The sequence below is a fragment of the Dromiciops gliroides genome, chromosome 2 (assembly GCF_019393635.1).
Source record: "Dromiciops gliroides isolate mDroGli1 chromosome 2, mDroGli1.pri, whole genome shotgun sequence".
NCBI classification, from domain to species: domain Eukaryota; kingdom Metazoa; phylum Chordata; class Mammalia; order Microbiotheria; family Microbiotheriidae; genus Dromiciops; species Dromiciops gliroides.
Window position 1 is genome coordinate 492,607,100 of NC_057862.1, and position 16,962 is coordinate 492,624,061.

The following is a 16,962-nucleotide window of genomic DNA, read 5'->3' on the forward strand; positions in this document are numbered from 1 at the left end:
ATTAGACATTTTCAGATTCCTTTGGATAATTTGGATCATGAACAAAATAAGGATGTATTTAGGAATCTACAGTTGAGTATTTCCCCTGCTAATGGTGCTAAAGTACTATAGGCATTTTGACATAGTATATTATTTTCAGTTTGTTTAACAAGATAGAAATTATGATATTTTAAATTTTGTTACCATTTGGAAATGGCCTATTGCCTTTAAAAAACTGAGACTAGCAACTATATCTTATTTTGTTAACTAGAGCTAGTGGTTTTGTATTTTTAAATGTTTTTTTTTCAATGAAGAAAATGAAAAGTTTTGAAATTGAGCCTCTAATTTTCTCATGGATTATTTGAGTTTTAATCATCTGGGATGATCCTTTCTAAAGCACCTAGTTTCTAGAGGCTGTCAACTGGCTTTAATTGTATGAATACTTTCTATGTATAAATCAGCAGTTCTTTAATTCCAAATTTCTTTGATCTAAGGAAGTCAAAATCATTTCTCTTACTCAAATGTGATTTGAGCTACAAAAAAAATGGAGATTTAAATTAAGCTTTTCTTTTTTTCTCTACTGTCCGTGAATAATTCAATATTTTAGATGTTCGTGCTGCAAGAGAACAGATTGGAGGACTGCCTTACTCTGCTGTGCCATTACAAGATGTAAATGCTCGAGCCCCCTCTGCATTTAGTCTGCCTGCTACACTGAGTTCTTCAACTTCCTTTAATGGACCTTTTCCTGGTAATTTGTTATCACCACACCCTCCTAGCAGCTATTACAGTGGTCTGACAGGACCTCAGCATCCCTTCTATAACCGGGTAAGTTAATACTAGTACCTTGTCATTTCAAGAATTGGTTTTATTTATTTATTTATTTTGGTGAGGCATTTGGGGTTAAGTGACTTGCCCAGGGTCACACAGCTAGCAAGAATGGTCTTTTAATGTGATGCCATAATTAAATAGTTCATGGGTTCCTTGTTGTCTTGAAATAGTATTTTGTTCTTAAAGTACAAGAGAAACTATAAAGATGTTATTTAAAATAGTTGACGTTTGAGGTAAATATTCAAGAAAGAAGAGAGAAATTCAGTTAGAATGAGTTCTAAGTACTATCCAAATAATAGATGTACTTTTTACTTTCATAGGGAAATAATTTTGACACAGCTATAATCAGGCAATCAGAACCTGTGTTTTATATGCATATATTTTCTATAACACAGAGAGATATAAATATAGGCATGATTTAATTTGAATAAAGTTATCCTTTGTTTTTGTTTATGCATGTTTCACTTGTCTTGTTTAATGTTTTAAGTTGATATTTGAGGCAGCCATAGCTATGGATAGAATGTGGGCCTGGAATCAGGAAGACCTGAGTTCAAATGTAAACTCAGATACTTATCAGTTGTGTGACCCTTTTCCTCATCTGTAAAACGGAAATAAAACCAGCACCTACCTTCCAGGGTTGTTGTGAGGATGAGTTGAAATAATATTTCCAGGGAAGAGCTTGGCATAGTGCCCTCTACACTCTAGGCACTTGATAAATACTCATTCCGTTTGCTTTCCTACTTATTTGGATCCTCATAAACTTTGTTAGTTTTTTGTTTGGCATTTTTTGTACCCCAGAAAATAAAGTTAGTAAAGATAGAAAACTACTGAAATTCAAAACTCAAAAATTTGAGTGTGGATTTTTATAGTTAACTATTACATTTTACATATTTATGCATGTATAGATACATTTTAGAAACATGCAGTTTTGCTATGAAAGTAAATTTATAAGGATTTTGTACTTGAACATAGACTAAGTAATCTATGTATTATGATTATCAGTAATATAGAGCTGCTAATTCATAATAAATATGTAAAAAACTACTTTTACTTTCTAGAAGTTTGCACTCATGAACCATGACTTTGGATGCACTAGGGAATTTGTGACTGGGGAAATGGAAACCAGCTTAAATAAATTCAAACAGGATTGATTTTATATTACCAAATTGAAGAGGACAGAACCATCTTTTGTCGATTAGTCATCCTAAACATAGTTATTGCATCAAGGCAAATTTGGTAAATTCTAGGTTTGTGCTTTGTGGTTCCATTGCAGCAATTCATCTTCAGCAATGTCCATTCTCAGTTTGGGTTCTACTACTTCCTTGGGCAAATGTTGATAGGAAAAATCACCCTTTCAAAATACATTACACTTAGGATGATATGCAAATGTAAAGACTGCACAGTAGAATTTTATGAGAAATTTAAAAAATATTTACTTAAAAAAAGGAAACTCAAATAAAATTGAATATGTAATTAGTAAGGTTATAGACCACAGACATCTTATGCCAGCTGCCTTGATTAATCTACCTATGTTACTAGAAAAGAAATAAATTTCATAAGTGAATTTTAATGCAAAAACCTTCATCGTAATAACATTCTGTCAAAGCAGCAGCTTGGCAAGCAGGGATCATGTTTCTGCACTGTTTTAATCTATTGGAAATTTTATTCCTCAAGATTTTATGTTAAATTACCTACTGGTCAAAATTCATACTTTGGAACAGACTATATCAGTTTGATATTTAGATGCTAGTTAAAGGTTTGAGATTCAGAAACATCTTTTGAAAGGGAAAAAAAATGAGAGAAAAGTAATATAGATTGCTAGGATGAGTAGTCACTATCATTGATTGCTCTTTTCTCAAGATTATAGTGGTTTTGACCCATCTTTCCAAGGAATGACCTGTTTTGGCCTTGAAAACAGAATAATATTGTTGGAACTAAAAAAAACTAGACAGGTTTCAGAAACTTAATAGAATTATGACTTCAGGATTTTTAATGTATATCTGCTAGCTAGTGTAAAATTTTTAAACAAAATTAAAATTTGTCTAATTATAATATGTCATAAAATTTTAGCTGACCAGTGTGTTCCACCCTTGAAATAACATGCTTGCTTATTAAAAAGTACTCCTAAATCTTAATATAATCCTGCCCTTCAGGTCACTGCCAAGGGACATAGCATAGCTAAGGGGTTTTTATTTTTTCTTAGCATATTAGAATAGCTAAACCACTTTGGATAATATCTAAGGTAGATATCTAAGGTAAATCCTTCTGGTAGCATTCTATATATAGAGGAAGCACTCAATTATGAATTGGTTGTATTGTGTATTTTGTTTACTGGAAGCAAAAAGGAGCCAAAATTTAGTTTTAAAATTTATAATTCCACTTTCCTGATTTTTGTTTTTAATATAATATTATCTATGCAAAATAAGTAAAGGTTTTATGGAATTGTTTTTAGTTTACACATTAGGCTTAAAAAAGCAGAATTGTGTTTTTGTTGGATTGCTGTTTCTTTTGATCATAATATAATTTAATTTCTGTGATTGTTTATCCCCCTTTTTTGTTACATGTTTCTTTCCATAGCCATTCTTTGTCCCATATGTTTACTCGCCAAGGTATTGCCCTGGCAGTTCTCACCATCTCATCCCACGTTCATCTATAAAAACGAATTTTTCCAGAGATCAGAACAGTGGCCTAGTAAGTATGTGAAGGGTAATGAAAATATTGATCTAGATACATATAGATGGCCTTAAAAAAATAAGTTTGGTAATTTCCTTTCAGTACAAATAATATAAATTACTGAATAAATATCTCTTAAAATGACTAAGATATAGCTAATGCAAAATGTATTTTGTTTATGTTTAGTTAGTAATTATATAGAAGGAAAATTAAGTTCAGGCCTAGTGAGTGTTAGCTTGTTTGTAGTCATGGTCTTCTGTTCCTGTATTTTTTGATGGATATTTCCATCTATGAATTCTAATTTTATTTTTAGTGGACATAAATATAACATATCTAAAAGTACTTTTACTATGTTATATAAATGAGGGATGTTGAAAGACCTAAAACATTTTATTAAACAACTTAGTTAAAATAATTTTTTAAATTTTATAAGAAAATGAAATTGAAACAAAATACATTTTGTATTTAAATATTTCCAATCCTTTATGATAACTATAATTTTTTGAACTTAAAATAATTTCAAAGGGGAAAAAACTACCATTCTACATCTATTTAGAGAGAAAATTAGATTTCTTCCTTAACAAAATTTTTCAGGAAAGAAGATATAGAACTCAGAAAAATTAATTTAATTTACCTTTTTAATTCTAAAATAATGTTACTATAAGAAAAAAATTATCGAAAGGTTTTTTTAAAAAATTAAATCTATAAATGTTTACTTAATATTGTGATAGTCTTGAACATCATTTTCATTCATTGTCATATTTTAGTTCAAACCTTAATTGATTCACCCGTATTGTATTGTTTTGTTGTGTTGTTAGGAAGTTATCAAGGAGGATGCTGCTGAGGGGCTTTCTTCACCCACAGACTCCTCAAGGGTAATAGCTGAGTAGTCTTGTGGTGTGGAACTCTAGCATCTCATTGCTTTTCAACAGTAATGATCTTATATTAATTATAATTTTAGCAATTCACTAACATTGCATTTGTGTTTTGATGGGCAACTAGCATAGTGTAGCTAAACACTAATAAGTGTAGTTTAAAAAAAAATAAATTTAAGAGCTAGTGTGTTTATTTATCCTTTCCTCTCTTTCCCCTTCTTGAATTACCATAAAATGTATTTTTCCAGTTTCATTATTTATTTTTGTAGTTTTTATCCAGAGTTCATCACTGATTTGTAAGAGCTCTTATACATGCCTAATTCTTTAGAACTAAATCTTTTATAATGGTTATGATTTATCATTTTATTGTAGCCTTTGTCACTACCATCATGTTGTTGTAGTTAGTGCTAGAAGGAATTTTGCATTAAAATATCTAAAGTAACCATTCAGGAGCTACAGTGTTAAAATTGTACATATTCAGTAACTCCTTAAATTTATATGTGCAATTTGTACTCATATCATAAATGCCATGTTACTTTTTTTTTACTGCAGTAACTCATAGACTATGTAAAACAAAATAAATTTCCTGCTAGAAAAACAAGGCTATCTTAGCATCAAAAGAACTAATAGTCATTTTTAGCTAACATCTTAAGATATGCATTCTTTTTAGTTGCAAGAAATTTTAATGTAAAATTTTCTTGTATTCTTGTGCATAGTAAGAAATTGATTCAGCATAAGAGCACCAAAGTAAATACTATCTATATTAAATAAAATTCGGAGCTCTTTTGAATTGTTTCATTCCATTTACATCCTGCTGTTTAACTTAATTTATTTTATTTAATAGTGCATTATTGTGCATGAAAGTATGATCAGTCTTGGTTCTAAAGCTCTCTTGAAATGTGGGACAGTCGATTAAACTAATTTAGTAAATTGTATCCAGAAATCCTACATACTTGTGAACTTGATGTGCTTTTAAGTCAACATTAAGATTCCAGTTTGTATTAATGGTAGGAGAAAAAAAATGAAATTATTTTTTGTGCATCCATTGAGAGTGTAAATTCTGAATCATTAGCATCTCAGTAGACTTATTCAAGTCTTTTCAATTAGCCACAAATATGAACGCAGTAGCCCCTAATATGAACACAGTAGCCCCTAATTCTGTTGAAATATTTAGGGAGTTTTTTATTCGTAGATCAATTGACAACACATGCCATAATAGCATTTACTTAGAAAGTCTTTATTACATATATTCATGCTTATAAATTTTATTCTTTGTGCTAAAAAATTATGAAAACCTCACATAAGCATATTCTGCATATTGCCCTAGCCAGTGTTATTTAATAATATCATGGAGACAACGTAACCAAATTTCAGTGTACTGTCTCAGTACTTAGCTGTAATATCATTAGGCCAATCATTTTGTCAGTTGGTGATAACTCAAGCTTTAAGTCACAGTAATCTTAACTCCCTTTAATATCAGTCTGTTTACTAATGACATTATTTGTTATATGTGCCTTAACATGAGACTAATTTTTTCCCTTGAAGGTTGAGTCACCTAATATTAGATTTCACCACAACTATTAGTGATGTTAAGTTGGGTATGCCTGAACTATTATCAGCTTAAAAGTTATAATAGCTTGAACATGCTAAATTAGTTAATATTCTACTCTAAATAATATAGAAAAACCTTAATAACTATAAAATTCATTAGAACTGTTCTGTGATCTTCCATTCAGGGATAGTTTTAAGACTATATTTTTCAGAAAATATAGTCTAAGCAAAATGTTTAAAATATGTGGCTAAAAATAAGAATTGATTCACATATCTATGTATGTATCTATGTATGTATGTGTAAATTTGCTATATTATTTTACAGTTTATAATATTAAAAGACAATGATGTCATGTGCCTAGTAAATGAATACAATTGCAATAGCATATGAGATTAGTTTTATTGACTAGAGGACTAATTAATTAGTAAAAATAAGCAAAGACATAGTTTAACTTTTGGGTAGTTAAGTCAGCGGTAGAACTAAAAAGAAATCTATAAGGATGTTTTTCTGTTATGTTCTAACTAAAACAACATATAAACATTTAAAAATATAGATGTTTTAACTAAAAGTAGGTGGGTTTTTTTGGTGGGGGGATGGAGTAAGGCAATTGGGGTTATGTGACTTGCCCAGGGTCACACAGCTAGTAAATGTTAAATGTCAGAGGTCAGATTTGAACTCAGTTCGTCCTGAATCCAGGGCCAGTGCTCCATTCATTGTGCCACCTAGCTGCCCTAAAAGTAGTATTTTAAAAGTACCAACAGTTCTTCATTATATTTCATTCTTGAAAATCATGTCAAAAATGGATTATTTTAAATTACATTTTTCTTCTTTTCTTTCTTTTTTTTTTCTTTTCTTTTTTGGTGAGGCAGTTGGGGTTAAATGACTTACTTAGGGTCACAGAGCTAGTAATTGTTAAGTGTATGAGGCCGGATTTGAACTCAGGTCCTCCTGAATTCAGGGCCAGTGCTCTATCCACTGCACCACTTAGCTGCCCCTTAAATTATATTTTTCAAAGGAAAAGTCTTAAAATTGAATTGTTTTGCTGATCAAGGATTAAATAAAAAATAAGATAAATAATATGTGAGAAAAATAGAGTAATTCTGAAGCCCTATATTCATTTTAAATGTAAAATTAGGCCTCAAGTTCTATAAAATTGATGTGTATATATTGTTCACAATTAGCAGCAGTTTTTTTGTTGTTTTTTTGTTTGTTTTTTAATTTTTGTTTCTGCAGGGCAATGAGAGTTAAAGTGACTTGCCCAGGGTCACACAGCTAGTTAAGTGTCAAGTGTCTGAGACTGGATTTGAACTCAGGTCCTCCACAATCCAAGGCCAGTGCTTTATTCACTGCGCCACCTAGCTGCCCTACAGCAAATATTTTTTAACCACTTTCTTTGTGCAAGGTACTTTGTCAAGTTTTCAGGATATAAGAATTTAAATTAGCTTGACCCCTGCCCATAATGAGTACTCTTCTTTAGTACATCAGTACTTTTTCATGTGTGTGGGTACTCATTCTGATAAATATTTCAGCCCTCCTATGACTTAGTGTATGGGCTTTAAGAGACCAAAAAATTTCTTACCCTGAAGCCTGATAATGACTACCCATTGTAGTATGAAGGTACCAAAAAATGGTACATCCGTGCACTTTTGTGGGCATTCCATCAGTGTGGATATTCCATAAATCAGTGTAGATTGCAATTTAACCATGCCATCTTATCAAATACAATTCTCATCACTCCTTCTTTCATAAATCCTCTACAAAAAATCCGCCCTGTCTGCTAAAGGTCTTCCTCTAGGTCTTTTACATTTCTTGAATAGCATTTTAGCATTTGTCATGGATAAATGCAGTAGGTTAAAAACTCACTCATTTTACTGCAGTTCATAATATTATCAACATTCAAAGGTTAACCATTATTAATTCGGATGGTCTTTGTCTCTTAAAGAATGATTCCCAATGTAGTTTGAATCCCAGTGCATTATTTTTTTTACAGTATATTTTCTTGTAATAAGTGGAGACATCCAGATTTATTTCACAAATTGTTTTGAGCTGTACTCTCAAATTATTCAAGTGGATTTTCCAGTAAAGAACTGCTCTAGTCCTTGATTAATCATTTCAAAGTAAAGCTGCTCACTATCAGACCAAATAAAGAGCACCAGTAAACAATGTGCTATAAAGTCAGTCTGTTAGATTTATTGCCAATGCCTTTCTCACTTTTTACAGCTATCAACATTACTTTCTATTTAATAACAACCAACAGCAACAACCAAAACCATAAAAACTGTTACCAGATCCTTAGAATAGTAATAAAAGTAGCTTCAGAATATTTTTCAAGTAATTGTTAAGATTATGTAGGAAAGAAAAATAAGTATGCCTTTATGTTCATATGTTAACCTGGAATAACAAGATAAGTGGGTGTTTAATTAGGCTGTTTCAAAAAAGTAGAAGGCTTAAGTTGAGAACTTACCTATACATTTCTATTTCCACTTCTGGTTTAGAATATCCTAGCCTGCTTTAAAAGAATTTTTGTCCTTATACCCAAACCAAACTTTTTACTATCTCTGCTTAGGAGGAGCCCAAGACAAGAACAATAAAGATGCCAAGGGTAAGGAACAAGGTGTATTCAGAAATGTTTTAAAAGCCTGTTCAGTGTAGTCACTCATGTTGTCTACTACCTAGCAGTTCTTGTCAGTTTGTGAGTCAGCTTGAAAAATGCAAATGATTCTTCAAGGAATAACCCTCCCCTTCCTTTTTTTTTTTTAAATTTGGCTCAGTTAAAACCAAACAATTTATTCTTTTTTTAACTATTTGAAGGGTAACTTTAAAAAGGCAATTTATCCCCTACTTCTCAGTCATCCAACCTAGAACTTTAAAAAAATCAAATTATATTCCTTAACTGTATCACTAGAATATTTTAATGGGAAAGGTTTTAAGTACATAGCAGCAATACATACATATATGCATATGCTTATGTATATGCATATGCATGTATATGTATATATATACACACATATAGACAGACAAATGTACACACATTAGTTTCAAGGCTTAGACATAAAACTCAGGCTTATAACTATCAAAACTTAAGTGATAAAATTAATTTCATTGAAATTTTATAAAAGTTCATTGATTTTCACAACATTGCCTTGAAAACAAACCTTACAAATGTAGTGTTAAATAAAACCCACCTTTCAAACTCTCCACCTGCCAATTCGTATTTCATTTGTAACCAGGATTTTGATTTGATGTAGCAAAGCCACATTTTCCCTACATTATTAGCATTGAGGTTTTTTTTTAATAAGTTATTTCCTTATAGCAAAGTAATATCAGTTTCAAATACTCTTAGAGTGTCCAGGATCAGTTGCACTCACAAGCATTTTTGTAGTGGCTCAATCTTGGCCACTTCAAAATGAAACTATAAAGTTAGTAGAACCATACTGCAAGGATGTAGTAAATCAGCTTTAATGAGTTAGTGTTGTCAACTAACTTGATATATTAACAGCAGTATAAATTATTTTAGATTGTCTAACACCTGTAAGGTTTGATAATAATAGTAATGGTCACATGCTTTACTATAAAAATATATTAAAAGTATCATACCAATGCATCCCACAATCAGTTTTCATTTCTTGCTGCATGCAATGAAAGCTTTTTTCTTAAGATGTCATGATTTGGGATTATTACTCATGCTCTGCAAACCTATTGTAAAATAATAGTGCTTGCTTTAAAATATGTTCCTGGACCTGCTTTGTGTTATGTAATATTTATTAGAGCTAAATAATTTAAATGTTACCCTTAACAAAATAATAGAACATTTGTTAGAAATTTTTTAAAAAGGTTACTAACCCTCAACTTTAATTTTTCAAATAAGAGAGATGTTCTTTATTAATTTTAACCTATAATTTGGTAATTAAATTTAATAAGTGGTAAATTCTGGAGTTTCATAAACTGGATATATCTGAATTTCTCTTCATATAAAGTATTTAAAACCAATATATGTCAATATTGTGTATCTAATAATGATATCCCATAACATATTGTTATAGAGCTAGATTCCAGGGTTTAGGGAATTAAAAAAAAAAATAAAATAATGGTACAAATGCTACTATCTATATTAGTTATTACATATTATGTTTGATGTTTTCATCTTAATATTATCTTTCATTCTGTTTTATTCCTTTTTTAAAGCAGTGTAAATCTGGGTTTAACAAACAGAGACAGGTACAGCAATTTTTTGTGAATTCTCATTCACTTACATTATTAGAATTGTTTAGAGGCTATCCTTGGCACTTTCATGCTGGGCTGAAAATAAACTAATGCTCATTTGGATACTTTTTGTTTAGTTTGAAAAGCTGCTGTTAGCTTTTTGCATGGCACAAATTTCTGGCTAGTGATTTCTAACTATATTTAACAAAATAAAGCTAATATTGTGATAATTTTGACACAAAATTATCCCTAAAGTAATTTAACTTTTTAAAAATACTGAACCTTTTCAAAGAATGTAGCTGCTTCTTTGAAGAACAATTCAAATTTGTGTGCAACTTTTTGAAGTTAAAAGCAAGTAATTCCAACATGCTATTTTTTTGCACTTAATGTTAAAATAATTTGTTCTTTACCACATGTTGACTTAAAAAAAGAATACTGTTGAATTTCAGTCTTCCCATCAAATAATCCATGTGTTCACTATGAAATAATATATTTAAATATATTTAATTTGAAAATTATTGAAACACCCATTGGGAAAAAATTAAATCATCTATGGTTATTGACACTTGGATGCTTCTTTTTCATTTCCTAAGTTTTCCACCAATAATTACATTTATGTGGTACTTTAAGGTTTACAAAGGTTTTTCCTTATGTAGCAACCCTGTAAGGTAGGTAATACAAAGAAGGAAACTGAGACACTGAGATATTAAGTGACCTTGCTCTTTGTTGTTAAACAACTAATAAAGTTTTGAGGCAGGATTTGAACTCAGATTTCTTTTTTTTTTTTTTACTCCAAAATGTACTGTTCACTATACCAAAAACATAATATATTAAGTTACTGTTATTTTAAATATCCATTTCAGGATAATTGTGATTTGTGACTATTGTTCTGGAAAGTAACTTGCAGTTAAATTAAAAGATATTATGGTGGTTGATCCCAATTTTTCCAAATATATCTTACTAATGAATTTTAAATGAGCAGAATTTTTATTTGTTCATGTGGATATATTTTGAATATATTATATAAGTTGTTCAGAATTATAATGTTAGTGATTCTTAAAATTGCTTAATAGTTTAGTTTCTTAAGCAATCAAGATAAAGTAATAACAATGTGAGTTCTTAGTATCTTCCTGTTTAATTATTTTTTAATTTTTTTCTTTCCTTTGTAAAATATTTTTGATGTTCTTTAAAGGTTGCTGTTTATCTAAAAAAAAAAGTATAATTTGAAGTAAATGATTAGTGAGAGACTGGGAATGACTTTGCCATTTTTAAAAAATGTAATTTTATTCTTTTCATTTAAAAAAGATCTGTTTTATCTCCCTCCTAATTCCTACCCTTCCCTCAATTGGAAAAAAAAAAGAAAAGAAAAGAAAAGGAAAACAAGACCTTTATAATAGGTGTGAATGATTAAGCAAAGGAAATTTCTGCATTAGCCATGTCTGATAAATATGCCTCATTCTGTACTCTTAAGTCCCTACTTTGTCAAGAATGAGGATAGCATGTTTCATCATCAGTTCTTTGGAATTATGGTTGGTGATAACATTGATCACAGTTTGTAAATCTTTCAAAGTTACTTGTCTCTGCAGAGTTGTGATTATGTACACTGTTGACCTGGGTCTGCATACTCTACTCTCTGTATCAATTCATACAAGTCTTCTAAGGTTTCTCTGAAACCATCCCCTTCATTATTTTTATGGTACGAGGGTATTCCATTATGTTTACATATCATGTTTGGTTCAACTCTTCCTCAGTTAATTGGAACTTTGTTTCTAGTTCTTTTATGCAACATAACCACTAAAAATATTTTGTTCATATAAGTCCTTTACCTCTTTGATCTCTTTTGGGGTATAGGCATTGTAATAGTATTGTTGTATTAAAGGATTTGCAGAGTTTAGTAACCTTTTGGACACAGTTACAAATAGCTTTACAGAATGGCTATTTAAATGTTATTTTCTACTGTTATTATTAGTTTTTATTTGAGGAAAAAAATTTTCAAGTAGCACATAGATATAAAGATATTTTTATTTATATCATATATACATACATACATACATACATACATACATACATACATCTTTTAAAGCAAGAAAACACCAGCCTAAATGGCTTTTCTCCATGGAAATATTTTACATGATTATGTGTTTTTTAAAATATTTTATTTTTTCCAATTATATCTGAAAATAATTTTTAACCTTTTTTTTTTTGAGGGAAGGGCAATGACGGTTGTTAAGTGACTTGCCCAGGGTCACAGAGCTAGTATGTGTCAAGTATCTGAGGCCAAATTTGAACTCAGGTCCTCCTGAATCCAGGGCCAGTGCTTTATCCACTGTGCCACCTAGCTGCTCCATTGACATTTGTTTTTTAAAATTTTGAGTTCAACATTCTCTACCTTTCTCCCTTCACACCCTCTACCCTGAGATGGTAAGCATTTTGATGTTGGTTATAAATATGTAGTCATACAAAACACATTTCCATATTAGTCATGTCATAAAAGAAAACTCAGGCAAAAACCACACATACACAGAAATAAAGTGAAAAATAGTATGCTTCAATCTGCATTCAGACTCTATCAGTTCTTTCTTTGGAGGTAGATAGCATGTTTCATCATAGGTCTTTTGGATTTATTTTGGTTCATTCTATTGCTGAGAATAACTAAATCATTCATAGTTGGTTGTCATACATATAATATTGCTCTTATTCTGTTCTCTCTTCTATTTTTGCTCACTTTACTCTGTCAGTTCATGTAAGCCGTTGCAGGTTTTTATGAAATTACCAGTTGTCATTTCTTATAGCTCAATAGTATTCCATAATAGTAATATACCATAACTTGTTGAACCATTTCCCAATTGATGATCTCATTTTCTAATTCTTTTCACACCACAACAAAAGCAGCTATAAACATTTTCATACAAATTGGTCCTTTTCTCTCTCTTTTTTTTATCTCATTGGGATACAGACCTTGTAGTGGTATTGCTGGGTTAAAGCACAGGAACAGGATTTATCACCCTCTGGGTATAGTTCCAAATTACTGTCCAGAATGATTTGAATCGGGGCAGCTAGGTGGTGCAGTGGATAGAGCACTGGCCCTGGATTCAGGAGGACCTGAGTTCAAATCTGGCCTCAGACACTGTTGACACTAGTTGTGTGACCCTGGGCAAGTCACTTAACCCCAATTGCCTCACCACACATACACACACACACACACACACACACACACACACACACACACACACACACACACCCACCTGAATGATTTGGATCAGTTCACAACTCTACCAACAATGCATTAGTGTCTCAGTTGTTTCACATCCCCTCCAACATTTATCATTTTCCTGTGTCTGACATAGTAACCATTTTGCTAGGTGTGAGACGGTATCTCAGAGTTGTTCTAATTTGCATTTTTCTAATCAGTAGTGATTTAGAACATTTTTATATGACTATAAATAATTTTAATTTCTTTGTCTGAAAACTGCCTGTTCATATCGTTCGACCACTTCCCAATTGGGAAATGACTTGTATTCTTATAAATTTGACTCAGTTCTCTATATATTTGAGAAATGAAGCCTTTATTAGAAACATTTGATGTAAAAAAAATCCCTGCTTTCTGCTTTCCTTCTAAATCTTGGCTGCATAGCAATTTAACATAATCAGAATGATCATTTTTACATCATGTGATCCATTCTTCTCTTTTTTGGTCATAAATTCTCTCATCCATAAATCTGACAGGTCAACTATTTCATGTTCCCCTAAGTTGCCTAAGGTATCCTCCTTTATATCCAAATCATGTACCCATTTGCGCTTTATCTTGGTATACAGTGTAAAATATTGGTTTATACCTAGTTTCTAACAAACTGTTTTACAATTTTCCAGGCATTTTTTTTCAAACAGTGAGCTCTTATTCCAAAGCTTGGATCTTCAGGTTTATCAAACACAAGATGACTAAGATCATTTACTACTGTGTATTGTGTACCTAATCTATTCCACGGATCCAGTACTCTATTTTTTTGTTTGTTTCTTTTAGTGAGGCAATTGGGGTTAAGTGACTTGCCCAGGGTCACATAGCTAGTAAGTGTCAAGTGTCTGAGGCCGGATTTTAACTCAGGTCCTCCCGAATCCAGGGCCAGTGCTCTATCCACTGCACCACCTAGCTGCCCCCACTACTCTGTTTTTTAGCCAGTACCAGATTGCTTTGATGATAACTGCTTTATAATATGGCTTGAGATGTGGTGTGGCTAGGTAACCTTTTTTCACATTTTTTTCCATTAATTCCCTTGATATTAACCTTTTATTCCTCCAGATGAATTTTGGGTTTTGTTTGTTTGTTTGGTTTTTGGCCAGGCAATGAGGGTTAAGTGACTTGCCCAGGGTCACACAGCTAGTAAGTGTCAAGTGTCTGAGGCCGGATTTGAACTCAGGTCCTCCTGAATGCAGGGCCAGTGCTTTATCCACCGTACCACCTAGCTGCCCCCTCCAGATGAATTTTGTTATTATTTTTTCTAGCTCTAAAAAATAATTTTTGGTAGTTTGATTGGTGTGGCACTGAATAAGGAGTAAATTAATTTAGGTTGAATTGACATTTTTATTTTATTTTCTCGACGTACCCATGAGCAATTAGTATTTTCCATTTGTTTAGATATGACTTTGTATGAAGTATTTTGTAATTGTGTACAAATTTCTTTCTTGCTCCTGGGCTTTGTTGGTGATTTATGTGGGTTTATTTTATATCCTGCAACTTTGTTAAAAATGTTAATTATTTCAAGTAATTCTTTTAGTTGATTCTCCAGGATTCTAGTATACCATCATATTTTCTTCAGTGATAGTTTTGTTTTCTCATTGTCTATGCTGATTTCCTCAATTTCTTTTTCTTCTCTTGATGATAGTTTTAGATAGACATTACTTATCATTTTAAGGAAAGCTGTATTTATTCCTTTACTCACCAGTGGTTTTTGTTGTTGTTGTTGTTGTTGTTGTTGTTTTGGTTTTTGGTTTTTGGCGGGGAAATGGGGGTTAAGTGACTTGCCCAGGGTCATACAGCTAGTAAGTATCAAGTGTCTGAGGCCAGATTTGAACTCAGGTCCTCCTGAATCCAGGGCCAGTGCTCTATCCACTGCACCACCTAGCTGCCCCTTAGTGTTTTTAATAGGAATGGATGTTGTATTTTGTTAAAAGCTTTTTCTGTAACTATTGAGATAATCATATGATTTCTGGTGGTTTTCTTATTGATATTGTCAATTGTGCTGATAGTTTTCCTAATATAGAACGAGCCTTGCATTCCTGGTATAAATCCCACCTGATCATACTGTATGATCCTTGTGATATGTTGGTGTAATCTCCTTTTTAGTCTTTTTATTTAAAATTTTTGCGTCAGTATTCAATAGCAAATTAACATATAGTTTTCTTTCTGTTTTCATTCTTTGTGATTTAGGTATCAGCATCATATTTATGTTATAAAAGGAATTTGGTAGGACTGCTTCTTTGCTTATTTTTCCAAATAGTTTATATAGTATTGGAATTAAATGTTCTTAAATGTTTGGTAGAATTCACTTATGAATTCATCTAGTCCTGGGGATTTTTTTTTTTCTTGGAGAGTTTATTGATGGCTTGTTCAATTTCTTTTTCTACTGTGTAGTTATTTATTTGTTTTTGTTTTTGTTTTTTGGTGAGGCAACTGGGGTTAAGTGACTTGCCCAGGATCACACAGCTAGTAAGTGTCAAGTGTCTGAGAACAGATTTGAACTCAGGTGCTCCTGACTCCAGGGCTGGTACTCTTTCCACTGTGCCACCTAGCTGCCCCTGTGTAGTTATTTAATAGTCTATTTTCTCTTGTTAATCTGAGCAGTTTATGTTTTTGTAAATATTCATCCATTTCCCTTAGATTTTCAGCTTTATTTGGCATATGATTGGACAAATTATCATTGCTTTCATTTCCTCTTCATTGGTAACAAATTCACCATTTTCATTTTTTTTTTTGCCGGGGCGGGGGGTGTGTGTGTGTGTGTGTGTGAGGCAGTGACTTGCCCAGAGTCACACAGCTAGTAAGTGTCAAGTGTCTGTGGTCGGATTTGAACTCAGGTCCTCCTGAATCCAGGGCCGGTGCTCTATCCGCTGTGCCACCTAGCTGCCCCTACCATTTTCATTTTTGATGCTGGTAATTTGGTTTTCTTTGGTCATTTCTTTTAAAAAAAAAATCAAATTAAGCCAATAGTTCATCTATTTTACTGTTTATTCCCCCATAAAAACAGCTTCTAGTTTTATTTATTCTTTTTTTTTTTTACTTTCAGTTTTGTTAATCTCTCCTTTGATTCTCAGGATTTCCAATTTGGTGTTTAATTGGTGATTTTTAATTTGTTCTTTTTTTGTTTTTTTGTAGTTGCATACCCAATTCATTGATCTACTCTTTCTTTATTTTATTGATGTAAGCATTTAGAGATATAAATTTTCCCTTAAGTGGTACTTTGCCTTCATCCCATAAATTTTGGTATGTTGTCTCATTATTGTCAATATTCAGGAGAAGCAGTTCATATGATGCATGGTAGGTCTACTATTAATAAGAATTATTTTTCTCGAATGAATCAGAAATGGTTTTATTCATTTCTCTTGTATTTACTTTTTTCTTTCTTTTTTTGTGGGGCAATGAGGGTTAAGTGACTTGCCCAGGGTCACATAGCTAGTAAGTATCAAGTGTCTAAGGCTGGATTTGAACTCAGGTCCTCCTGAATCCAAGGTCAGTGCTTTATCCACTGCACCACCTAGTTGCCCCATTTCATTTAACTTCTTTAAAAATTTGGATGCTATACCATTTAGTGCATATATGTTTAGAATTGATATTGCTTCATTGTATATGGTACCTTT

At 31.8% G+C, this 16,962-nt stretch overlaps 1 protein-coding gene across 9 annotated transcripts in view; it reads left to right on the forward strand.

The window, feature by feature from the left end:
- KIDINS220 (kinase D interacting substrate 220) overlaps positions 1-16,962 on the forward strand; it is a 140,170-nt gene that overhangs the window by 103,413 nt on the left and 19,795 nt on the right. Inside the window, exons 24-28 of one of the 9 annotated variants that reach the window (XM_043982823.1) lie at positions 587-804; positions 3,385-3,498; positions 4,299-4,355; positions 8,474-8,509; positions 10,093-10,125. In XM_043982823.1, coding sequence (XP_043838758.1) covers positions 587-804; positions 3,385-3,498; positions 4,299-4,355; positions 8,474-8,509; positions 10,093-10,125 — 458 coding nt within the window. The remainder of the gene's footprint in view (positions 1-586; positions 805-3,384; positions 3,499-4,298; positions 4,356-8,473; positions 8,510-10,092; positions 10,126-16,962) is intronic. The other 8 variants (XM_043982824.1, XM_043982825.1, XM_043982826.1 and 5 more) reach the window with 8 other exon arrangements.